Source organism: Somniosus microcephalus, chromosome 27 (genome assembly GCF_052327205.1).
Source record: "Somniosus microcephalus isolate GS21.2 chromosome 27, FLI_Smic_1.0, whole genome shotgun sequence".
NCBI classification, from domain to species: Eukaryota; Metazoa; Chordata; class Chondrichthyes; order Squaliformes; family Somniosidae; genus Somniosus; species Somniosus microcephalus.
Window position 1 is genome coordinate 2174731 of NC_141013.1, and position 25362 is coordinate 2200092.

General features: G+C 44.8%; 2 protein-coding genes across 6 annotated transcripts in view; one reads left to right on the forward strand and one right to left on the reverse strand.

Moving 5' to 3' along the window:
* hacd3 (3-hydroxyacyl-CoA dehydratase 3) overlaps positions 1 to 6097 on the forward strand; it is a 41160-nt gene extending 35063 nt beyond the window's left edge. The window contains exons 9-11 of the mRNA XM_085968322.1: positions 1876 to 1982; positions 2196 to 2327; positions 3301 to 6097. Coding sequence (XP_085824448.1) covers positions 1876 to 1982; positions 2196 to 2327; positions 3301 to 3377 — 316 coding nt within the window. The 3' untranslated portion in view covers positions 3378 to 6097. The remainder of the gene's footprint in view (positions 1 to 1875; positions 1983 to 2195; positions 2328 to 3300) is intronic.
* Positions 6098 to 6226: 129 nt separating this feature from the next.
* Positions 6227 to 24756, reverse strand: ints14 (integrator complex subunit 14). 5 transcript variants are annotated; one of them, XM_085968316.1, is made up of 12 exons: positions 24580 to 24756; positions 22846 to 23096; positions 21754 to 21861; positions 20311 to 20466; positions 19748 to 19866; positions 18719 to 18861; positions 16942 to 17034; positions 15515 to 15659; positions 14101 to 14234; positions 13872 to 13990; positions 13229 to 13294; positions 6227 to 12110 (listed from the first exon to the last, which is right to left on the reverse strand). In XM_085968316.1, the coding sequence occupies exons 2-12, from the start codon at positions 23065 to 23067 to the stop codon at positions 11859 to 11861; spliced, it is 1557 nt and encodes a 518-aa protein (XP_085824442.1). In that variant the 5' UTR covers positions 23068 to 23096; positions 24580 to 24756; the 3' UTR covers positions 6227 to 11858. The 5 variants fall into 5 exon arrangements, with proteins under 5 accessions (XP_085824442.1, XP_085824445.1, XP_085824441.1 ...); XM_085968319.1 differs by having other exon boundaries at positions 15515 to 15656; positions 22846 to 23120; positions 24580 to 24755; XM_085968315.1 differs by having other exon boundaries at positions 22846 to 23120; positions 24580 to 24755.
* Between the last annotated feature and the right edge of the window lie 606 nt (positions 24757 to 25362).

Consider the following 25362-nt stretch of genomic DNA (forward strand, 5'->3'; position numbering starts at 1 on the left):
GTCCAGATCGGCATACCCGTGCAATGTGTCCAATCTTTCCGCATTGCCTGCATGCTTTGTCCTTGAACCAGCAGTCCTTCTGGTTATGGATGGATCTGCCGCAGCGATAACATCTTTCGAAACCCTGTGTCATTTCATGGGTGCCGAAGTCTGAGTCTTTTGTTGTATCTCTGCAGCTCCTCTTGCTGCTGCTTCGTATGATACAGCCATACTGAAAGCTTTGTCCAATGTTAAATCTTTTTCAGAAAGCAGCCTTTTCTGTGTTCCTTCACTTAAGAGACCGCAAACGAATTTGTCTCGAAGATAATCTGCTAGTCCTGCCCCGAATTGGCAGTACTTTGATAGCTTTCTTAATTCGGTTAGGTAATCAGCGTTACTTTCATTCTTGTGTTGATTTCTCTTGAAGAATTTGAATCGTTCCGCTATCCGCAGCGGTGTTGGGTTTAAGTGCTCCTGCAGGGTATCAACAATTTCTTTAAAATTCTTGTCCTTTGGTTTGGCTGGAGTGATTAAATTTCGTAACAGCCCGTATGCCTTTGCGCCCATTAGGTTCAGCAGTACTGAAGCTTTTTTTTCATCTTCTATTCCATTTGCAGTGCAATATACCTCTACTCTTTCCACGTATGTGGTCCCATCCTCGTCGCCACTGTAGTGTCTGTGTGTTGATAAAGACACTGAAGGCAGGAGTTGGTTCATAGGTGTTTACTAAGCAAAGTCTGGGGGGGGTTCTAACGGATATACACAATATACAGGCTTATATAGCCCGAGTGGCCATTACCGGCATTACAGCACACCTGGGGCTCTTAAAGGCACATACACTACACCTTTCTCTTTAACTTTCTAAGTTTCCCCTCACCTGAACCTGCCCCCCGCCCCCTCCACTATTTAGTTTAAAGCCCTATCTACAGCCCTAGTTATTCGATTTGCCAAAACACTGGTCCCAGTACGGTTCAAGTGAAGCCCGTCCCAACGGAACAGCTCCCTCTTTCCCCAGTACTGGTGCCAGTGCCCCATGAATCAAAACCCATTTCTCCCACACCAATCCTTGAGTCACACATTCAACTCTCTGATCTTATTGACCCTATGCCAATTTGCTCGTGGCTCAGGTAGCAATCCAGAGATTATTACCTTTGTGGTTCTGCTTTTTAATTTAGCCCCTAGCTGCTCCTACTCCCTCAGCAAAACCTCTTTCTTAGTCCTACCTATGTCATTGGTACCTACGTGGACCACGACAACTGGATCCTTCCCCTCCAGTTTGAGAGTCAAACTGATACTTGCCATACTGTACATCCTATCCACCTTCAGGGACGTTAGACCATGTCATTTATTGGGTAGTGAGTGAGTATTAAACTAAGGGTATTACAACAGAGGGCCATTAAATAAAAAACAAAGTAGTGTTGCGGAAATTGCAGTTCATTCTAACTCTTTTTCCCAAGGTGCTGGTGGTGATGCTCACTATTTGTTTAATTTGCATTTTAGCAATCACAAGCACCACCACAGAGCCTAGGCTAATTCTCTGTACTAACGGTTCCCTGCCAACCCTTATCTGGACAGTACACATCAGGTAACAGAACTCTCTGCCGGGTACTGTGCACCATCATCTTCATTTACTTTCCTTTACGTGTGCAGTGCACAGTGAGTAAAACTGAACTCATCCTGCTGGGCTGTTTCCAGGGGAACTATTTCACACACACCTCTGGGTAATGGCGGAGCACATGCTGTATTTAAGAATGGGACTCGTTTCACTGAGGGAACAGCATTTATCTCCGAAATGGAACAAGTCTGTACCGTGCTTGGGTTGTGTTCTCTGCTGTGTTCATGGTAGCTGCTACATTGAGGGAATGTACATAAAACATTGTTCTGTTACTGAAATAGGTACCCGTACTACATGCTATCCTGTATTGGCACAGAGTGGAGAATACTGACGTGGATCCGATATACCATTTGGATTCCTCTTTATCCACTCGGAGTCATTGCAGAAGGTTGGTTGTGAGATTTTTATATACTTTTACACTATTGCTGAACTATGACATGGGTTGAGCTGTCAGTTTGCATGTACAGTGTGCTTTATGGGAGGAATGTGAAGTTTTGGTCAGTTTGTCTATCTTGCGGAATTTCTCCACATATCTAGCGGTTTGCGTGCCTACGAAGATTCGCTTGTATTAACTAAACTCTCTGGCTCCTCTCCCCCGCAGCGGTGTGTGTGGTTCAATCCATCCCATACTTTGAGGCAACGGGAAGGTTTAGTATCCTGCTCCCCAACCCACTCAACATCTCATTCAGCTTCTCCTACTTCCTGCAAGCTTACCTTATTGTTATGTTCTTGGGTGAGTTCCAGTCTCTGCTCTCCACAGCACTTTGGTCTAATCGCTCTGATTTTTGTTCAATATATTCTGTTTTGTCAGTATAGCTGACGTAAAAGGTGAGCGTGTTAGTTAGGTACAGGGCCTAGTTATGACTGATATTTAAGAGTGAGGGGAACGAGGTGTAGGCAGTAGTCTCCACACACTCTAATAGCACAGGGCTTGAGGGAGGTGGCTTTTAGAATAACATGTTGAGACAAAATACCTGTGTGTTATAGGGAGTGATAAATAGCTGACATTAAGGCAGTAATGTTACTGAGAGGTTTAGTGGAGTCCCAATGAGATTTCACCTTGAAATCGCTCCCATGGGTTTTTTGTAATAGTGTGGGGTTTATTCTGTTTTGTCTTTTGTTGTAAGCACGAGTGAGCCGACACAAACAACGTTTACTCTTTGACATCCGCTCCTATGTACTGTAATCACTGCAATTTTATCAAGTAGAAATCAACAACTTCTGAGAATTAATCGTCTTAAGACAAACTGTAGCGCCTCCTGTCGCTATCCGACACGGGATCGATGGGCTGAATGGTTACAGCACGGAAGGTCATTCTATGATTCTATCCTGGCGGAGATTCTCGACCCCGGTTGAGATTCACTAACTTGGCACAGCCCATGGATCGAATCTGGAACTTTGCTGCTGTGAGTGGCCACTGAAAGCTGCATTGACCTTCGGGGTCATTTAAGTCAGTGTTAACACACTTTTGCCTTAAAATTCGGTTCTTTAAATGCTGATGTATAAAATAGTGGACAAAAGAATTTCAATGATAGAGTTAACTCATTTATTTCAAACAGGTTAGTGTCTCAATTAAATTAGCAGAGGAAGGAATTTGATAGGATTGTGTAATGTTTTCAAGCACAGTGTTGGAACAGCTCAGCTTCTAGCTCCTTGTTTTATCAGATATCTCTGCATTTTATGACTTGATTCTCTCTTTTTTCCAGGTTTGTTCATTAATTTCCGGCACCTCTACAAACAAAGTAACAAGCGTCTCCGCCCAAAGAAACGCAAAATGCGCTAGAGGGGACGTGTCTGTGTCTCTGAGTTGGTGAAAAGCCTCCTCAGTTATTTTAATTAAATGTAAATTTGCTGCCTTTATAAACACACTGTAATTTTCAGGAAGTGAGAAAAGCCATGGCAAAGTGTCAATAAACCTTCAGTAACCAGTCACCCTTCTGCTACCGTAATGCCACCTTCGCGAGTGTAACCACTTCCCGCCTCACTGCCAGTGTTGCTGCCAGCGTGAGGCGTATTGCAATAACCAGACACACTCCTTAGTACAACAGAAATATTCACTTAAGCCATTTATCTTTTTCCCTTATAAATGTATATGTTGTCTGAAGAAATCTACACTCTTGTGGAAGGAAAATTGATTCATAACAAATTATCTTGCACCCTTAGTAAAAGTGTGTTTTTCCCCAATTACAACAGAGTAATTTTATTTTAAATTGATTTTATAATGCGATATAACTTTGATTTATCCAAGGTGACTGAGCAATGAATGTGTCCCGGAATGATCAATGGGCAATATTAGACAGGTTAATGATATTGCTGTTTCACAGTCTTTCTGGAATTAGGAAAATTAATTTTAAATTGGGTGCTTTAATCTCTGTTCTTGTCGCCCCTCCCCAGCCGTTTATTATTCTGTGTCAGAGCAGGAGCCGAGTGTTCAGGTCTCTGCTGCTTCCTTGTAACCAGCCACAAGGTCAGCTGGGGGTGATCCAGGGAATGGGTCCCCCCCTCATTACACCCATGAGACCCCTCCCCCAACAGAGAATTGCAACACAGACTCTGAGGCGAGTGCATTGGTACAAAGTTACGCTGCTACTGAGCCACCCAGCAGTCATGCTTATGAATATTAATGTCATGAAGATAATTAGAAGGATGGTTCATATCAAACTACTGATTAAATATAGTAAGAATGGGGTACCTTAACGTAAATTGTAAAGCACGGTGTGAGAGGCAGATGGCCATCGAAACCTGCAAGAGTGAAGCTGGGGAGGGCCGTGTCTCTTCGTTAAACCCCCAAGGTTGGATCATTGCCTGACATTCACTCAAAGATACCTGATCATTTATAATATATGCAAGCTGGTGAATTTTCATTTTTATTTTTCTAAAAGCTGCACTAATTTTGTGCTTTTTAATGTAGACAATTTCAGTGCATTTGGAAGCAATGCCGAGTGGCTTAGAACAGAATATTCCATGTTTTGTGAAGGGTTTGAAAGTATATTGGGGTGAGCAGGTTTTCCTGAGGGACAGGTAGAGATGGGGAGCTGCTGTTACCATTAGAAAGGACTCACTGTGATTTGAATAAACTGTGAACATTAGTGAAAATCAGTGGTTACAGTTTACTTCGTCTCATATAATGGGATTTAAATGCCCTGTGCGAGACTTGGCTGCTGCAGCTTCTCTCGTGTATCCGGGTGTCCCACTTAGTTACAATTATTCCACTTTTACACATTGCAAATCTTGTGCAACTTAAGGTGAATTGAAATGTGATGAAACTTGCACTGTCCCTTGGCATGGGAGATTACTCTCTGGTATTGAGGAGACTACGCCTATATTCCTTAGTTTAGAAGAATGAAAGGCGATCTTATTGAAACATAAAATTCTTAAATTACTTGGCAGGATAGATGCTGGGAGGATGTTTTCCCTGGCTGGGGAGTCTAGAACTAGGGGTCACAGTCTCAGAATAACGGTCATTTAGGACTGAGATGAGAAATTTCTTCACAGGGTGGTGAATCTTTGGAATTCTCTACCCCAGAGGGCTGTGGAGGCTCAGTCGTTCTGTATATTAAGACAGAGATCGATAGATTTTTGGATACCAAGGGATAAGGGGATCGGGCAGGAAAGTGGAGTTGAGGTAGAAGATCAGCCATGATCTTATTGAATGGCGGAGCAGGCTCGTAGGGCCAAATGGCCGACGACTCCTATTTCTTATGTTCCTATGGTGTAGAGTGTATAGAGAATAATGACGAGAAATCTCAAAGGGTTCCAGATAATGTCACAAACTAGTTCAATGATTTGCGAGTCAAACTCTACTCTTATCACGTGGGATTCCGGAGTTTTAACCAGTGTCTCGAGGATCACAAACAGCAATTCCAACCTTTTCTCTAAGAGAATGGAAAATCAGTGGCCTTGTTCATCAATTTCAAGAGTTTTGTCACTTGGCCCTGGAGGTGAGATTTCTGTCTCCACACATCAATTATTTCTAGCGCTGATGAGATGAACTTTGACCCGTACTTACCGTGTGTGGCTCTGGCGAAGGCAAAGCTTTTGGTGTCACTGCAGAACTTGGCTCGTGGCTGCATTGAGTTAATGTGTGATGACGTGATGCATCACTGGAATTACATTTTTGGTGGATTATTAGACAATAACACTGTTGTATAAAATATACGTAGAATAATGGATACCAAGGAGATGATTTCAAGGTGCTGATGATCCAGGGGTTCAGATAATGGCAAGTGTTATCGAAACTCTGACATGAGATCAAAGCCTTGAAATCAGCCCCAAGTACCTATTTGGTTGTTGTATGATATAAACTTAAATGTGTGCATTGATTCCATTATTGAATCACCTGAACTGCCAGTGTATAACATGATTTGAACTGCACTGATAAATCAATTTTATACATTAAAAATTATAATTTCATTGCATATTAAGGAATGCCACAAACCCTGATATGAATTAAGTGTTTCTGCAATGTCCTTAAACGCTGGATTGAATAACTCCTTTACATTCCCTCCAGGTAGTTATTCTTTATGTGGATAGCGTCTGCTTTTGGCTTTACTCACTGTTGCATGACGGTTGGAGGAAACTGCATGAGGTAGGTGAATGGGTTAAAAAAAAGAACAGATCTGAAGGTATATGTCATTGAGTGACAGGTCGTTTAATGTTACAGGTTAGATTTACACTCAGTAGATTACAGCACAGAAACGGGCCATTCGGCCCAACCGGTCCTTGTCGGTGTTTTTATGCTCCACAAGCCTCCTCCCACCCTACTTCATCTAACCCCATCAACGTATCCTTCTATTCATAGAAAAATAGGAGCAGGAGTTGGCCATTTGAGCCTGCTCCGCCATTCAATATGATCGTGGCTGATCCTCTCTCAATACCATATTCCCGCTCTCTCCCCATACCCCTTGATGCTTTTTGTGTCTGGAATTCTATCTCTTTAAATATATTCAGTGACTTGGTCTCCACAGCTTTCTGTGGTAGAGAATTCCACAGGTTCACCACCCTCCTGAGTGAAGAAATTCCTCCTCATCTCAGTCCTAAATGTCCTACCCCGTATCCTGAGACTATTCCTTTCTCCCTCGTGTGTTTATCTAACTTCCCCTTAAATGCATCTGTGCTATTCGCCTCAACCACTCCATGTGATAGCGAGTTCCACATTCTCACCACTCTCTGAGTAAAGAAGTTTCTCCTGAATTCCCTTTTGGATTTGTTAGTGATTATCTTATATTTATGGCCCCTAGTTCTGGTCTCCCCCGCAAATGGTAACATCTTCTCTGTCTACCCTTTCATAAAGATCGCCATCAGGTCACCACTGAGTTCTCTTTGCTAGAGTAAAGAGCCCCAGCCTGTTGAATCTTTGCTGATAGGTATAACTTCTCAGTTCTTGTATCGTTTTAGTAAATCTTTTTTGCACCTTCTCCAGTGCCTCTATATCCTTTTTATAATATGAAGGCCAGAACTGTTCACAGTGCTCCCAGGTGTGGTCTAACCAAGGTTCTATACAAGATACATAACTCTCTGCTTTTCAATTCTATCCGTCTAGAAATGAACCCCAGTGCTTTGCTTATTTTATGGCCCCATTAACCTGCATCGCTGCTTGTGATTTGCTAAAATGAACAGTAGACATACAATAACTTGCATTTCTGTAGCGCCTTTAACGCAGGAAAATGTCCCAAGGTGCTTCACAGGAGCTACTCCATCAGACAGAAATTAACACCGAGCCAAAGGAGCTATCCGGATGGATGACTAAAAGCTTGGTCGAAGTAGGTTTTAAGAAGCATCGTCAATGAGGAGAGATGGAGGGGTTTAGGGAGGGAATTCCAGAGCTTTGGACCTAGACGGCTGTAGCCATAGCTGTGGCAAAGGGAGTGGGGGATGCACAAGAGGCCAGAATTGGAGGAATGCTGAGTTCTTGGAGGGTTGTATGGCTGGAAGAGGTTACAGAGATAGGGAGGTGCATGGTCATGGAGGGATTTGAACACAAGAATGCGAATGTTAAATTTGAGGCGTTGTGGACTGGGAGCCAATGTAGATCAGCGAGCAAAGGGGTGATGGGTGAAAGGGACACGGCCGGCAGATTTTTGTATGAGCTCAAGTCTATGTCTGTATTCTGCATGAATAGAGATAATGTAAATGTTATAAAAATTACTTGCTTTGAATAACATGTAGATTGTAGGTGCAATTTTTAATTGGAGGATGAGGTGCAATACTTATTTCACTAAAACTTGATCTCAGTAAAAGGTACACATGGTATAGAATCTGACACCACACATCATATGGGCACTGCGCAGGGATGGGCACCATGAATTCCATCTCCAACACAGCTCCTACTGCTGTTAACCATCAGTGGGTGAGTCCTACATAAACCATACAGAATGGTGGTCCTAGTTTTTTTTCCCCCCAGACATTTACTATAACTTTCTGAAGTCATGTCCCTCGTGTTACACTATAGAATTCAATGTAGGCCTCTCCATGTGTCAGAAAGCCTTGGTACTGATGCTCTGCAATGACCTGAAGAGTAGTAAATGATACATTACTCTTCGTATCCCCTCCATTTCCACGTTAACTGATGGACAGACCAGGCAATATCAAGAACTTACAAAGCAGAGAAGATCAATAGGGGAGAGCTGTTTCCTAACCTGTCGCAGAACACTACCTGGTACACCAATGCACTGCATCTGAGGAGGGTTTTGTGTTACTTTAAGTTTTGCAAGGCTGCACTTTTATAAAATATTCCACTTGAAAACTTGTTTTAAAGAAATCATAATATAGCATGCGTAGGAGGAACAGGTGACTTTGGACCTATGGTTCCCAAAGCTCTCCACCACGGGTTTTCCTCGCCTCATGTCTGGATCTGTAGACTAATGACAGCAATCAATCTCTATAAACAACCCCATAATTGTTGGGTCATGGGACTACCAGGATAGTTGAAGGTGAACTAGATGGACCTTGGACTTTTTTTGTCCAGCAGTTCCTATGATATGCTGTTGGGTCATGGTGGTACAATTGTGAAACCACAATGAATTTCACATGGGATAAAGAAAATAAAGGAGCCATCTTGTAAATGAGGAGGTTATGGTGGAGATGCTTTTTACAGAGGAAATTGAAAGTGCAACTGTGGGAGTATCTGAGGGGAGGTGGACGAGCTACACGTACAGATAAAAATTCATGGGACAAAAGTAAAATATCATCTGGTCTGGTATCCTTCCAGAATATGAGGGAGCTTGGGGAGAAGATAGCAAAACCGTTACTTCCTAAAGCTCTTTGGAAATGGGAATGATGCCAAAGGACTGATGGATGGTAAATGTTACACCCACATTCGAGGAAGGGGAAAGGGGCACAGCACAAAGGTACAAGCCAGTTAGTCTTAACCTTGGTTATGGGGAAACTAACGACCACAAACTTAGTGAAATTAGCAAACATTTAGAAATGCATGGGCTCATTGAGTATAGTCAGCAGAGATTTGTAAAGGACAAGTGGTACTTAACATTGTATTTTTTTGAGGAAATCGCAAGAGGGATATGAGTAGTGGTGGGTCCTGGGATCCCTCTTGTTCCTCATTTATATTTGGATGTGCAAACAAGAGGAGTGAAGTTTGCTGATGATACCAAATAAAGGAGCACAGCAAATGCAGAAAGATTGCAGGAGTACATACACTAGAAGAGTGGGCCAATTGGTGGCAGGTGTAGTTCAATACAACTGTGAAGTGGTACATTTTGGGAAATTAAACAGTGAAAGGAAGTATATGCCAAATGGTAAGATTCTTAAGAGTGCAGGAACAGACATGGAAGGGAGGGAGGAATTGTGGATAAATAGACCTTTTTAAAGAAGGAAGGTGATGTAGAAAAGGCCAGTGAAAAGACAAATGGTGTTCTGGGTTTTATAGGAAGGGGTATTGAATATGAAAACAAGGAAGTGATGTTGGATTTGTGAAGTACCGTGGGTAGCTGGATGTGTTATGTGCCGCTGTTCACTCTATTCCCGGAAAGACATTCAGGCCATGAAAATAATAACGAGCAAAGTTTCAATAGAATGATACTAGTAATGAGGTTGGTTTTGTTTTTCCTGTGTTCTCGGGTTGTTGGCAACACGGACAAGGCCACCTCAATTGCCCATCGCTGTTTCCCATGAGATGGTGGTGGTCCTTCTTAAACTGTTGCACGCTTTGTGTTAATGGTGCTCCCACAATGGGATACTGACTCAAAGACGCTGAAGGAACAGCAATAAATATCCAAGTCAGGTTGGTGTGAGAGTTGGAGGTGAAGGCTGGAAACATTGGGTTTTTTTTGCTCAAATAGAGGAGGTTTGGGGAAATTGATGAGGTTTTCAAGATTATGAAGAGCTGTGGGGGTAAATGATGAAAGTTTATTTCCACTGGTTAGTGAGGCAAATATCCAGGATTATCACTTGGAATGGGAAAGGTGGAAGAATTTCTCTCCCCCCCCCCCCCCCCCCAAGGCTATTGGAACACTGAATCACAGAAATCACAGAAACCCCACAGTGCAGATAGAGGCCATTTCGGCCCATCGAGCCTGCACCGACACATATCCCACCCGATCCCCGTAACCCCTACACCAACACATATCCCACCCTATTCCCGTAACCCCACATATTTAATCCCCCTAACACTAAGGGTCAATTTATCATAGCCAATCAACCTAACCCGCACATCTTTGGACTGTGGGAGGAAACCGGAGCACCCGGAGAAAACCCACGCAAACACGGGGAGAATGTGCAAACTCCACACAGACAGTCGCCCGAGGCCGGATTCGAACCCGGGTCCCTGGTGCTGTGAGGCAACAGTGCTAACCACTATGCCACCGTGAATGCTTTACTTCAAGTGGCAATTGAAGCATAGATAGTGTCATTTTAAAGGGTATTGCATCAGTATTTGAAATGGAAGGATATAAAAAAGATACAGGAAAATGAGATTAGAGTTCACAGCTCCAGTTGAAGAAAACTGCACAATTTTTAAGTATTTCTTGATGCAGAGTGACAGTTTGGTTAGTGTGCAAGAGCTTGTTTTCATAAACTTGAGCAGGGTTATAACTACAGGATATTGGTTTGAGCAAATCTGCCATTGCTCTAACTAGCAGTGAAGTTCAACCCATCAGTGATCAGTCTAACAGTAGTTCAACTAAAATAACTTCACTTACTGAAGCCTGGTGATGTGTTGGTACCAGGATTGCCAGCACTAGCAATAGAAGCCCTGAAAATTAAATAAACCAACCACCGCTGTGGAGTATCGATGGGCTGGGTTTGAAGTATGTACCTAATATATCTTGTGTGCTTCTGATGCAGTTGATAAACTGCTTGATCTTTGCTATTGCAGTTTAAGGTATGATCCAAATAATTATATTCCTGCTTTACAATCTGCATTAGCACAGATGTGGATCATACATGGTTCGTCCCGAGTCTCCTCCACCAGAATACTCACTGAACTAAATCAAATTCAGCATTTTAACAGTGCAAGTTTAATCTTTTTAATCAAATTTAATTCTTGTAAATGCTATTTTAATAACTTGAGGCTTTTGTTCTTTCACTATCTCGCTCACTTTCATTACACATTTTGAAAGCATCTCCTCACTTGTGCCAGTGAATGTTGTAATATTTATAACTCCACACAACTGAAAACAGTAGAGTTAGATTGCGACGCAGCTGCAGACAAAAGTCAAGACCCAAACCAAATGCTGGGTGAATCACATTAGGGTTTGAGGCATCGCTCTTGTACAACTTTCACATCTTTCTATTCTGTCTAAGTTAAGAGTTGTTGAGCCGAGTAGCTGCACTGAAACAGTGGGTGGATGTGGTAAGCAGCGCTAGTCCCGTCCACTGAACCGAATGTGAAAGGTCACAGCGTTACACCTCTACCCAAATACTGGCCCCCCTGCAAACAAGTAGGCACATGAGGCAAAGTGAGTGAATAGTTTCATTTTGGCTGATGTACTGTACATGTATTTTTCTCTGTGCGAATTCCTCTACAAGAAATGTACAGTACCAGATTCCTTTTACCTAGGCTGTGCACTGAAAAGGCAAGGAAATTATGGAGATTTGAATCTTTAACAGTAACCAAAAAGTCAAGACTTATTAAAAAATATAGATATTGTAAAAAGATTTTCTTATGCACTAAGATCCCAGGTAGATTTTGTAACAGAATTTTTCACAGCCTAATGTCCCTCGCTGTATCCTTGTGCACAGCACTTCCAGCAGAACATTTTTTTAAAAATAAGGTCCTCAAAAGTGAACCAAATACAGACTGTTCCAATCAAATTCTGTCAGCGCTGCTCCCAGAGAAGTCTGTCTGCAGAGGGGTGATGTTGTGCTCGTAGGCTGCATACTCAGAGTTCCCAGTGCTGGCCAACTTGAGCTGCTGGGCGGCGTGCGAGAGCTGAAATGCAGCGTCTGGGTGGGCGGTGTCTGGGAGCAGTGTGCACTCACGGTCCAGCATATCCGCCACACCTTTCAGCAGGTCCAGAAATCCAAATGCAAGGGCTGCCTTTCTCAACCGATTCAGTTCCTGTAAAAGGAAACGCACAGGCTGAAGGACTGTTTGCTTTTAAAATGTGAAACACACACTCATCAATGTGAAGGGATCAATGCCAAGGGATAGACGGTGTCAGAATCCAACAATCACAGGCAGGGGGCAATACAGGACAAGGAATGTGGCTCCTATCATCCTCAATGTGACCAAAACCCCTTCTGTACCAAAGACAATTCCACTCCTCGCATTACAGCTTCACAAGAGACTGACATCGGGCTGTTTATAGGCATTTTTGAGGCCATGCCCTTCATCTAGTAGGAGTTTGATTAAACTGTCCTAATCTCATTTCACAAAGATACTTTCAGCCATTAGAGAGAGATGTCTGAAAATGAGGAGAAAAGCCTTGAAATCGATTCCCTGCCACATATATTTACAACAAAACCTGAGCTCAACTTCTAGGACAGAAAATAATCTGGATGTTTTTAGGATGAAAAAAACATGAGAATTTCGAGATGGTGCAGGATGAGATGGATAATCCTGGCAATACGCGGCTAGGCTGCACGTGAAAAGAGAAGATGCGTCAATGTTTCGGGTGCAGATTCTTTGTCAGAAGCTGATGGATCTCCTGTGTATTTCCAGTGGCTTCTATTTCCAACTTGTAGCAAAAGCTAGGAGGTATGAATTCTTTAACAGAAAGTACAATGCTTGCTGCTCATGGAGAGCAGAGGAAAAAGTGTCTATAACTGTTGAAAGTTTTGTTGGCATTTTAATCATTTTAAGAGGAGTAAAATTTGAAATTTGCCCCAAGTGTGGAACTGCTTATTCCACCTTTTACTGAAGTGTAAAGTCAGGGACACCTCACAGGATGCAGACTGCCTTTAGATCACGTTTCCCACTCACAGGCAGCCTCTCCATTAATGCCGCACTTTATCGAGCACCACACCCCAAATGGCAAATCCCCAGGTCTGCAGGGAGAAAATTAACTCTCAAATTTTGCCCATCTGGTAGCAGAAGTTTAACAAACATTGTACAATGAACATACTCCCTGCCTCTGTCCTAGCCGTTGGTTCTTAGATTGTTACTAACCTTTAGTTTAGATTTGATTGCCTGAACATAGCTGATGCAAAGTCACTGCGGATCAACCCATTATTTACCTTATAGAATGTCTGTGTCTTTTCGGGAAGTTTCCGAGCATTTCTTAAAATCTTCTGAACGTCGGTCTAAAGGCAAAAGAGAAGATATTAGAGGCGTTTGAAAGATCCTCTAAAGACTGCATTCCCTTCCCAATACATTAAGAATTGGTTCAGTTTATGGCAATATCCAGTATACAGCAGCTGAATGCTGACAATTCACTGTGTGATCCTGTAAGGATTATATAGGACAGATGTACTATATAATAACATCGGCCACTCCTCCATACATGCTGCAAACTACAGAACCACAAGCTCAGCACAGCCCACGATTGAGAGCCGCATAGGGCAAGTCAGCAATGCCAATTTAGTGTCTGACAGATACTAGCTGTATAACTGGCATATGTTCTGATACAAGTACTGAGCAGAATACTTCAGACACGTGGAGCAGGAACTATAAAATGATTCATTGTACTATTAAACATTAAAGATCGGGATAAGTGGTGTCAAAATGAAGGGACAATTTTTGCCACCGACTAGATTGGGTGAAATTCTTAAAGCAAATTCATGTACATTCTCTGAAGTGTCCAATTATCAGTCAGTGCAGTGACACAAGGAGCTCGAGTACAGACAGGCTAATATCACAGCGACCCAGTATCACCCGTACCTGCAGTCCACTGGGCTTAATCCACACTGTCACGTTCTGTGCATAACTACGCTTTGTCCTCGGCTGTAGAGGGAAGGGACTTTTGCTGTCATCTTCACCATAGGGATTTTCTTCAGCGTCTGAAATGTACCAAAATAGGATTTTACATTAAGTAGCAAATATGGAGAAGGTAATTCAGGACCCGGGGAGAAGAGAACCAGTTTCACAGAAAATCCAATTTCACACTCACCTAAAATGGGTCCCAACTGCGACATCTTTCCAAGCCAAGGAAGAGGCTCTGGACCGGGCTCGAACAAGGACATCATCAGGTTGGATTTCTTTTTGCTGTCAGCCTGAGAGTACAGCATCCCGTACCAGTCTGGTCTGGGCAAAGCAAGAAGTAAGTGTACAACAAACATCAGCGTCAGACCGGCAAATTAATGAACCGCATTCCCCAGATTCTACAACTGAATGCGTGAGGAGGAGGGATTGAGGTGAAGGGGGGCAGGAGAGGAGGAGGGATTGAGGTGAAGGGGGGCAGGAGAGGAGGAGGGATTGAGGTGAAGGGGGGCAGGAGGGGGAGAGGGTGGGGAAGAGTGCAAAGCCTCCCATTTACTGACACTCAATTGGTCACCATATTTGTTGCCCAGAAACTCGAGAATTATTATAAGCAGCGACCTCTTTAGAGTTGACGGACTGACCTCAGCGGTTGGATATAAATAATTATAAATGAGGAAGGATGTTCTGGACAGTGCAGTCACTTCGAGAATCAATCCTTTTTTACGAAATGAACAAGCTCCATGTGAAAAGTAGACTGGAGTAGTCAGTGTGCACAGTGGAGCAAAGCTGAAGGGACTCACCTCAGAGCTCCACACAAAGGCAATGCAAGTTCAAGCGTGGAATTCAGCCTTCCCAGAGAGTCAGATTTCCTGCTCTCTGTCCCTCATTTTGTAGCGAGGTGACCCACAGCCCAGTATTTATTGAGCGGGGCCATGTTTATAGGTCCTGCATTAGTATCCCAAGCACTCGGCTGTTACTGGGGGTCTTTTTGTGCACTCGGACCTTGCAGGCTGCTCAGGTGCATGGCCCGGTGTCCCTGGGGCTGCTGCTGAACGAAGGAGTGACTGGCTGAAGCAAGCTGCAAGGAGGCCAACTCCCGGCGTATCGAGCAAGAACTGAAAGCAGCTCCGTGCAGAGGAGGAAAGGGGAATGGCAGAGATTAACAAAGCATCTTTCTCTACACACTGCTTCTGGAAGACCATGTCCATCCAGGGAACCCCAGGGAAGGGGAGAAATTATCATTATGACATCCTTCTGTGGCATTGGAGGGAGGCAGCACCTGATCATTAGGCCTGTTCTGTGCCACGAGTGGATCACTAGAGCACTGCTGAGATCAAGGTATCAGAGAGCTTTGCCGCACCAAGGCAGTAGCTGAGCTCAAGGGCTCAGACCAGGAACCTCAAACCTAAAACGCAGACTCAGAATGTAGGAAGAGCAAGAGCCAGGGAAGTAAATTAGGTTTGTTAGCAAGAACAATTCATTACGAATGTCTTTAGGGCTTTGGCCAGTGTGGACCCTCTCTGTGTGAATTAGAGACAGAAGAGAGTGTGTTATGCAAAAGACACTCGGCTAATTTCAGAGCGTGTTAGCGTACAGCTCCTCACCCGAGCAGCACTATAGCCACCATCCCCTCTACTTTGAGACTGCCGTGCAGCAAGACACAAAACGACGGCATCTTTCCAGCAATCTGAGAAGCAGAGTTCTCATCTTCAGTTTCTTCAGGTAATCCACTCCCCAGGTCATCACCTTCTAGCACAACAAGGAAATCAGACACTTAATGTCAGCACATTCACCCCTTTGCTCCCCAACAGGAGCACCACACTAACACAGAGTGACCCCACTATAACAGCACCATGTTCACCCCCTCCACAGGGACACCCCAACCTTGCAGGGCACCAACTTCTACACACGCCTCTCTGCCGCAGTGCTGTTACATTCCCACCTTTACAAACCAGCAGAAGGCAAATTCTGGGTTCATGTTGGGACATTCCACTTCACTCAGAGTGATCAACGGGAGGTGGAGTCTGTGCAGGATGGTGGAGAACCCTGGAGTCATTCTAGAAAGAGTTGACTGGTGTGATGAGGAGACAGGGGATCTGGATGGATGAACCAATGGGCTCCCTCAACAGTATCCACCTTGTGATTAGTGTGGTATTTTCTCGCCAGTGTCTCCCTTGTGTGGGTGGATACACTTCTACCCAAAGCCTCCAATCAGCACATGAAAAGGCTGCATTCTACACAAGGGCAGAAATATCTGCATTTCTGGGTGCTTTTGAAATCGCCCATTAACTGCAGTCAGTGACCAAGTACCAGGGCAATAAAACATCATAAACACCCATGGAATAAACGGACTGAGACAGCGGATCAATATCAGGAAGTTCACACAAGTCGCGATCGACACATAGAAGAGAAAGAACTTGCACCTCTATCGCGCCTTTCATGTCAGGACGTCCCAAAGCTTTTCACAGCCAATTAAGTTTTTTTTTTAAAAAGTGTAGTCACTGTTGTAAGATAGGAAACTCGGCAGACAATTTGCACACAGCAAGATCCCACAAACAACAATTTGATAAGGACCAAATAATCTGGGTTTTTTGTGATATTGGTTGAGGGATAAATATTGACCAGGACACCAGGGAGAACTCCCCGGCTCTTCTTTGAATAGTCCTTTGGGATCTTTTACGTCCACCTGAGAGGGAAGACTGCAGTACTGAGACTGTGCTGCACTGTCGGAGGTTCTCTCTTTCAGATGAGGCGTTAAACAGACAGTGCAGCACTCCCTTAGTACTGCACAGAAACTGTCAGCCTAGATTGTGTGCTCAGGTCTCTGGAGTGGGACTTGAACCCACAACTGTCTGACTCGGTGGCGAGAGTGCGACCCACCGAGTCATGGAAACAGAAACCCCATGCCATATCACAGTGATAACCCTACTGCCCCCAATCACAGCATCCCAAGCTCAGTGACCGGCTGGTACTGTGTGACTGGCACTCTCCAGACACCAAACAATACACAAAGAGCTAGGCGACGACCCACCTTTATTCAGGGCTATGGGTAGAACCAAGTGCCGAGAGAGGACAGGTGGGCTGGCAATATCAGCAATCTTTATAAACCCCACTATATCCAGCTCTGTGAAAAACAAAAAGATTAAGTTAAAAAAAGCCCCACCCCCACACCCCACCCCACCACCCCCCACCCCCACACCACCCCCCCACAGTCCCTGACCCAGAGCTCAGGCACGTTTTGTTGACAGGAGCATGTCTGGACTGGTCAGAAAATACACAGCTCTCCACATACCATGGGATATACAGGGACCAATGGCCAGCGTCTGTCCCCAGCCATCACCACATCGAGCAAGGCTCCCCTGCTGCGAGTGTGGGAATAACCCCATCGTACAGACTGATTTTCAGTTTACAACAAGAAGCAAATAATGGAAGAAAGTTTCTCGACGCTGCAGCTTGATGAGTCCACCAAACATCAGCTGGTTCTCCAGCTCGAGACTAGACAGTTAACAACACACAGCAATAAAATGCTCAGCCTGCCCGTTATAAATCCAATCGGGAATTCAGGAGAAACTTCTTTACCCAGAGAGTGGTGAGAATGTAGAACTCGCTACCACAGGGAGTGGTTGAGGCGAATAGTATAGTTGCCTTTTAAGGGGAAACTAGATAAACACATGAGATAGAAAGGAACAGAAGGATATGCTGATAGGGTGAGATGAAGAGGGGTGGGAGGACGATCGTGTGGAGCATAAACACCAACATAGACCAGTTGGGCCGAATGGCCTGTTTCTGTGCTGTATAACTCTATGTAATTCTGTAATTACAAAAAAAAAACCGGCCATTTTCAGGAAGAACTCTGGGAAATTCCTTCCCAAAACAAACGTCCGCAGGGAGAGTGGCGACACCAGACAGACTTAAATCCTCCTCGTGTTCCAAATTCCCCAAGAATACCTTAGAATCATAGAATGATACAGCACAGAAGGAGGCCATTCGGCACTTTGAAAGAGCTCTCCAATTTTCCCATAGCCCTGCAAATGTATTCTCTTCAAGTAGTTATCCAATTCCCTTCTGAAAGTTGGCATCAAGTCCAGTCCAGAATAGGTAAGGACAGCAGGTTTCCTTCCCTAAAGGACACTTAATTACATTTCCAGATTTAAAAAACTGAATTAAAATTCTCAAACTGCCCTGTTGGGATTTTAGCTCATGTGCTCTGGATTACTCGCCCAGTAACGTAACCACTTCACTACCCCTCTGGATGAGATACAACTGAGCAGTGCAACCCAGTCCCAGTGAGCACAAATCCTCAGCACTAAATGGCTCATAGTTACACACTCACTGGCACCAACCTAACCGTGTCACTCCGACACGCCACACTGATAGCTTGTCCCACATCACACACGTTCTTCCAGAGCTGGAAGTAAGCACTGTTACTGGGGCATGTCAAAGGGAGCTGTGCTCTGCTTATACAGTGCCTGAGCTTCTGAATCCTGATGCTAACACCAGTACAAAAAGTAGCAAAGTGCTCGATTTTCTCCCACTAACATTACATAAGAACATAAGAAATAGGAGCAGGAGTAGGCCAATCGGCCCCTCGAGCCTGCTCCACCATTCAATAAGATCATGGCTGATCTGATCCTAACCTCAAATCTTCTATCACTCTGCATCCACCCGAACCCATGTGATCTCCCGGGAGAGGCGAAAAACCAGATAAAGACCCAAAATCTTTACCCAAAAATCCACACAAAGAATCAAAAGCTAAAGCGAGGAAAGGGACTGCCCTTCAACAGGTAGATCTACCTGAGCAGACTCACCTGTGTTGATAGTTTTTGGGACAGGCTCCAGTTCTTCATCAATGATGACAGGTTCTGGTCTCGGAAACATCTGCATGTCAGACACCAGGTGCCCACATTTCAGCACAGCGTGGAAAGGGGAGTACGCCTGGTCAATCAATTTGCTACAACATGAAAGACACAGCATCGTGATCCAAGGTGCACACTGGATACCTTCTACCACCCACCAGCCCCCCTGATATTTAATGCTTTCTACTATCCCCACCCTTCTTTATAATTAATAAATTCTGCTGTCCTTTTCTCCTTACAAGGGTTTCTTTCCCTGGATCAGAAACCTCTCCCTGGGCTCTAAGTGCAGCCAGTCAGCATGGGACAAGTCTTTGCAAATGCTAATCTGTAGCTGGCTAACACAGAGGGTGTGACAATGATCTGACTGGCTCCCTCTCTGATTTGTCCTATCTCTCTGTATGGAGCGCAAGTGTCTAGATTCCTCCCTCTGTCTATTAGACAGAATGGCTGACAGCAGGAACTCCCGGTGTAGGGAACCATAGGCAAACTCATAATCGCTAGGTCTCTGCAACTGTATCCGACCAACAAAAACTACAACCCCCATCCCACGCTCTCGTACAGTGTACACTATCAGGAACATTTTAATAAACACTTTTTGTGTTTGAAAATCCGATTTCTGAGGTGTACAAATTTTGGAAAGACTCTGGTTTTAATTCTGTTTACCCATGGGTCTCCAATTCATTATACAGAATGAGTCTGCAAGACTTGAAAATGATTCATTTCTAGATTAGAGAAAGCGTAATTTCCTGCTACACTGCCAAGAAATCCAAGGGGTGGGGGCGATGCCGAGCTCTACCACCCTGCAGTGTATTCTGAGCATCATGTGTGCTGCAATCAGCTTGTATTCTTTAGCTGGAACATGTGACACCCTCACAGCTCATGCAACTCACCATCAGAACATAACTCCCCCCTTAAAGCGACAATACCATCACCCAGCTCTCCGCAAACAACTGATTTCTGTCAGTCACAGCAGTCACCTACCCAAACATCGACTGCACATTTTTCAGGCACAGAGGACCATCGATAGTGAAGATCTGCCCTTCACCGTTGTTTAAATCTATCAAACGTTCCAGAATGTCCAGTGTGTCCGCAGTCTGAAGCTGGGAGAGAGAAATTAACGTCAGTCAGCAGAAGATGATTTCCCAAAATATCAGACTCGAACTGGTTCACAGAACATTGCCTCCCCCCAAAATTAACCTCTCACACACACACACACTGTTGCTCGTCTCTCGCTCTCCATCTCTCTCACTCCAGCCCTACTGTTGTAGTTTCACACACCTCCTTCACATCTAAGGTCAACGTTTGCATCCAGCTCACACCGCTGGGAGAAAAACGTCCTCCCTGTGGCAAAAGTTACGATTCTAACTGAAATGCATTTGGGAGACTATCAACTCAATTTTACAATAAATATATAAACACACAGTGTAAGAGCACAGGGATGTCAGAGTACGCAAGGATAAACTGCCCAGTACAGAGCACAGCCGCTCCCCGGGGGGCTCTGCTACTGAAAGTAAATGTTTGGTTTTCTCGGAGATGCGTCGTACCTCTTCCAAGTTAGCAATGCACATAACGTACAACTTTGAAGGAAATGGGAAGGGAAGTGGGAACTTGCTCTCGTCGGAGCGCTGACTGAGGACAGAGAGAGAGTGTCGGAGTGATCCTCGGCCTATTCCCAGACTCCCATCCGTTACAAGGATCACCTGAGAAAGAAAAAACAAACTTTCAATCAGACAGCAATGCCCTGTTGTCAGAAAATGGACAGAGGCAGGAGACAGAAAACAGAAAATTACAAATCAGATCCTTTTTTTTTCCACAAGGAGGGGAAATTGTTTCATTACAAATTTTTTTCACTTTGAAGTTATTCCACATTTTTACAGCAAGGACTGAAATGCTGCTGATCGACAACCTTCACCCCCGGGTGCTGGGTTTTGAATGGCTGAACCCAGAGCTGCTCCACAGCTGATTTCTGCCACGAGGAGCTGGAATAAATGGAGCTTAAGCTGCACTTTCTGCCAGGCCAGAGGGAAGGAGCTTGCATTTCTATAGCGCCTTTCACCACCTCAGGACGTCCCAATGCGCTTTATAACCAAGAAAGTACTTTTTGAAGTGTAGTCACTGTTGTAATGTAGGAAACGGGGCAGCCAATTTGCACACAGCAAGATCCCACAATCAGCAATGTGATAATGACCAAATAATGTTTTAGTGATGTTGATTGAGGGATAAATATTGGTCAGGGCACCGGGGAGAACTCCCCTGCTCTTCTTCAATTAGTGCCATGGGATCTTTTCCATCCACTTGAGAGGGAAGACTTGGTTTAACGCCTCATCTGAAAGACGGCACCTCCGACAGTGCAGCATTCTCTCAATACTGCACTGGGAGTGTCAACCTGGATTTTGTGCTCAAGTCTCTGGAGTGGGGCTTGAACTCACGACCTTCTGACTCCGAGGCGAGTAGGATATCACGGATCCACGGCTTAAAGATGGCAGCAGTGGTCGTCAATCACACTCGCCCTTTCTCAGGCCGTAAGATCACTGTTAACATGCAGCGACCACACACTGCAGTCAGCACAGAGGCAATAAATTCCTAATGACTCAGGGCCTGAAGGAAAACAACCAGGTGACCAGTCATTATATTAAAGGCTCCAAACTATACAGAAGCAGTCAATCGCAGAGTGGGATCTGAAGAACAAATTAAACTTCTGGCAAAGACACCACTGTCCACAAATGCACATGTTCCAAATATGGATGCCCCTAAACTTCAGCACCAACACTGCCCGTTCTCCAGCACCCCTCATCCCTCCATAGCCTGTGGGCGAGGGGCCCTAACCGAGCCCTAAATCCATCGATAGCGAGAACACCCAATATCAAGAATTACTCCCAAACAGAACAGCAAAAGCCAAAAACAGACGGCAGAGAATTAGACTCAGGAGATGGATGGTTAAATCTAAACCCAGGGCCAGAAGATAAATATCTCTGATGGTCCAGTACCTGACAAGGAATGCAGACACCCCACTCATCCTGCACAATGTTGCTGATCCCCATAAGTGCAGACTCGAGGCAGGTCTTGTCATAGTCGTCGACAGTGCTCAGCGCCTCCTGTAAAGATTCAATGTGTTTGGGTGAAAGGGACTGCGAGCATCACGTTGAAGGTTTCAATCCTCAAACAACAACTTACATTTATATGGCGCCTTTAACGTAGTAAAACGTCCCGAGGCGCTTCACAGGAGCGTTACCAAACAAAACTTGACACCAAGCCACATAAGGAGATATTAGGACAGGTGACCAAAGGTTTGGTCAAAGAGGTAGGTATTAAGGAGCTGGAGGAAGTTACAGAGATAGGATAGGGTGAGGCCATGGAGGGATTTAAAAAGGGGCACAGCAGTGATCCTGCATTCCAGAGTAGAATGCCAAATCCCTGCTAGTTCTGTTCACTTTATAATAAAGTAGTGGGAAACACAATCCCTGCTTGTATTATAAATGTAAAGGGAGAATAGTATCATACATACACACCAACCTCCAGATTTCTCTCCTGACTGGTGCGGTTCCACAGGTAACTACAACCTACCGGTGCCTCCAACAAGTGACCATTCCTCGTCTATGAGCCTTGACAGCAGGTGTCATTAGGCTATTGCACTATGTGGGTGGGGTGGGGAGGGGAACGATACAGCTTGGCACAACCCTGTCCGCATCCGAGGTTCATTCACGCGCACTTTCCAGCTCTGGCCACTGGACAGCGATCGGGAGCAGGAATCCTGGCTAAAACCTCACTTTGATTAACGGCAATGGCCCAGGGACTGGCCTGATTGTGATAACTAACTTGGCACAGGCCGGGTGGTCTGTACGGTTTAGCGTTACACAAGGCGGTTCCTTTACCCACTCATGGGAGGTTACATTACGCGATTATTACAAATGATTTAATGCAGTCATGCGGAGATTTCTACCAGAAATAACAGATTAAATTTTACATAATTGTATTTTCGTTTAATACATTTTTACCATAGCTCTCTGAAGTTTTCTGATCTTTTTCCTTCTCAAACTTCTGCGTCAAAGAATAGTTAAATGAGAGCGAAGAGCCCGTACCTGCAGAGTGTTGTAGTCTCTGGTGAATGGAACCATCAGCTCCCACAGTGAGGAGAAAGCCACGAGACACGTGAACTCCAGCTTGTAATTGGTTGCCATGTGTTCAAACAGCATGCTGAGCCCGTGAGCTGCCAAGTGCTTGCGCTGGTATTCCTCTGTGCCCTCGAGAGAGACCGGGCGCGTCATGGAGAGAGAAACGTCCAACAGGACCACAGTCGGCATGGTTGGCGATGTGACCTTTCACCTCTCCGCTTAAACAAGAGTAAACGGATTTGCTGTAATTAAATTTAAAAATGACGTTGTGAAATCCGTTGCTGCTCGAGGGATTCTTGTAAGAACATAAGAAATAGGAGCAGGAGTAGGCCAATCGGCCCCTCGAGCCTGCTCCGCCATTCAATAAGATCATGGCTGATCTGATCCTAACCTCAAATCTTCTATCACTCTCCATCCCACCCGAACCCATGTGATCTCCCGGGAGAGGCGAAAAACCAGATAAAAAACCCAATGGCCAATTTGGGAGAAAAAATCTGGGAAATTCCTCTCCGATCCATCTAGGCGATCGAAACTCGTCCAGGAGATCACTCAACCCATTCTAACCCAGCCTGCGACCCTGGGGCCCAGCAGATCAACACCAGTTGGATGACTTGCCACAAATTCCTAGCGTCTAACGGCTGAAGTGCATATAGTTTGTGAGATCAGTGCTACACAGACACAAGAATGTAGGAATGAGACATTTAGTTCATCCAACTTGCTCCTTCATCCAAGTCCTGTTTCATAAATCAATACAACTACTGTTTATCCTTTTCCAATTGTAAATCCACATTCCCCAAACTCTATGCTGTTAGGAACCAAGGTCCATCCAGTTCACCTTCTACAATCTTGCTATGATGCAATAATAATGGAGTTGTTGATTAATCACAGCAACCAATCAATCAATGAGAATCATTGAATGATACAGCACAGGAGGTCATTCGGCCCACCGTGCCTGTGCCGGCTCTTTGAACGAGCTCTCCAATTAATCCCACTCCCAGCTCTTTCCCAATAGCCCTGTAAATTTTTCCTCTTCAAGTGTTTATCCAATGAGTCTACAACAGACCCAGACATGAGGTGAGGAAAACCCCCAGTGGTGGAGAGCTTTGGGAACCAGAGGTCCAAAGTCATCTCTTCCTCCCGAGGATGCGACACTGAGAATCCCACAAACAGCAATGAGATAAATTACTTGTGAACTGATTCCAGTGATGTTGGTTGAGGGAGAATATTGTTCAGGATGTGGCGAGATCTGCTCCTGATCTTCGAATAGTGACCAGAGGATCTTTTACATCGAACCGAGGGCGGACGGGCCTTGGTTTAGACATTTGGGTTGTGAGAAAACCGGAGACTTTTCTACACCAGAGGCTTTGAAAACAACAACTTGTGTTTATCCCGCGCCTTTCATGTAGTAAAACGTCCCGAGGCGCTTCACAGGAGCGATTACAACACATTAGACACCGAGATATTAGGACAGGCGACCAAAAGCTGGGTCACAGGGAGATTTTAAGGAGGATCTTAAAGGAGGAAAGTGAGGCGGAGAATAAACACAGGGAGGGAATTAAAGAAGTTTTATTATTTATTGTATTAAAAATTCCTCATTCGCCATCATTGGGCCGGGGGAGGGGAACCGGACAAGCCCCGAGGGGGAAGCGGCTGATCCCGGTTTATTTTTAAAGCTATAAACGGAAAATAATCGCGGCCTACCCGAGGCTGTGCGGCCTCCCGCTCCGGGCCTCGGTCTCCCGCTCCGGCTCCCCCGCTCTCCCGCTCCGGGCCTCGACCTCCCGTTGGCGGATCGCCGCCCAGAGACTGACTTCCGGTCCGCCGCCGCCCGCACTCCCACAACATCCGTTCCGCAGACACAGCGACCCGACCTCCCTCACTGGGTGGATCACAACATCCATAGATAATAAAAATAACTATATATAATTGTGCATAATGTATATAATTATATAATACACGTAACTATGTATAATATGTCTGTAACCTATTAAATGTCTGTACAGCTGGAAAGTGGGATTAGGGTGGATAGCTCTTTGTCGGCCGGCACGGGCAAGATGGGCCGAATGGCCTCCTTCTGTGCCGTAAATTTCTATGATCTAGGTCTGAGCGCATTTTATTTCAACATTAGCATTAACGTTAGAAACTTAAGCACAAAAATCTAGGCTGACTTTCCAGTGCAGTGCTGAGGGAGTGCCGCACTGTCGGAGGTGCCGTCTTTCGGATAAGGCGTTAATCTGAGGTCCCGTCTGCCCTCTCAGGTTGATGTAGAAGGTCCCACGGCACTATTTCAAAGAAGTGCAGCGGAGTTCTCCCTGGTGTTCTGGGGCCAATATTTATCCTTCAACCAACATCACTAAAAAGCAGATGATCTGGCCATTATCACATTGCTGTTTGTGGGATCTTGCTGTGCACAAATTGGCTGCCACATTTCCTACATTACAAAGTGACGGCACTTCAAAAGTACTTCATTGGCTGTAAAGCGCT

Coding starts and splice junctions, on each gene's coding strand:
- ints14 (XM_085968316.1), bottom strand. CDS start 23,067: ATGCCGACTGTGGTCCTGTTGGACGTTTCTCTCTCCATGACGCGCCCG. Junction 20,467..21,753: donor GTGTCTGCATTCCTTGTCAG/GTACTGGACCAT, acceptor TTTCTTTCTCAG/GTGATCCTTGTAACGGATGG. Junction 13,991..14,100: donor GCAGTTGGGACCCATTTTAG/GTGAGTGTGAAA, acceptor GGTACATTTCAG/ACGCTGAAGAAAATCCCTAT.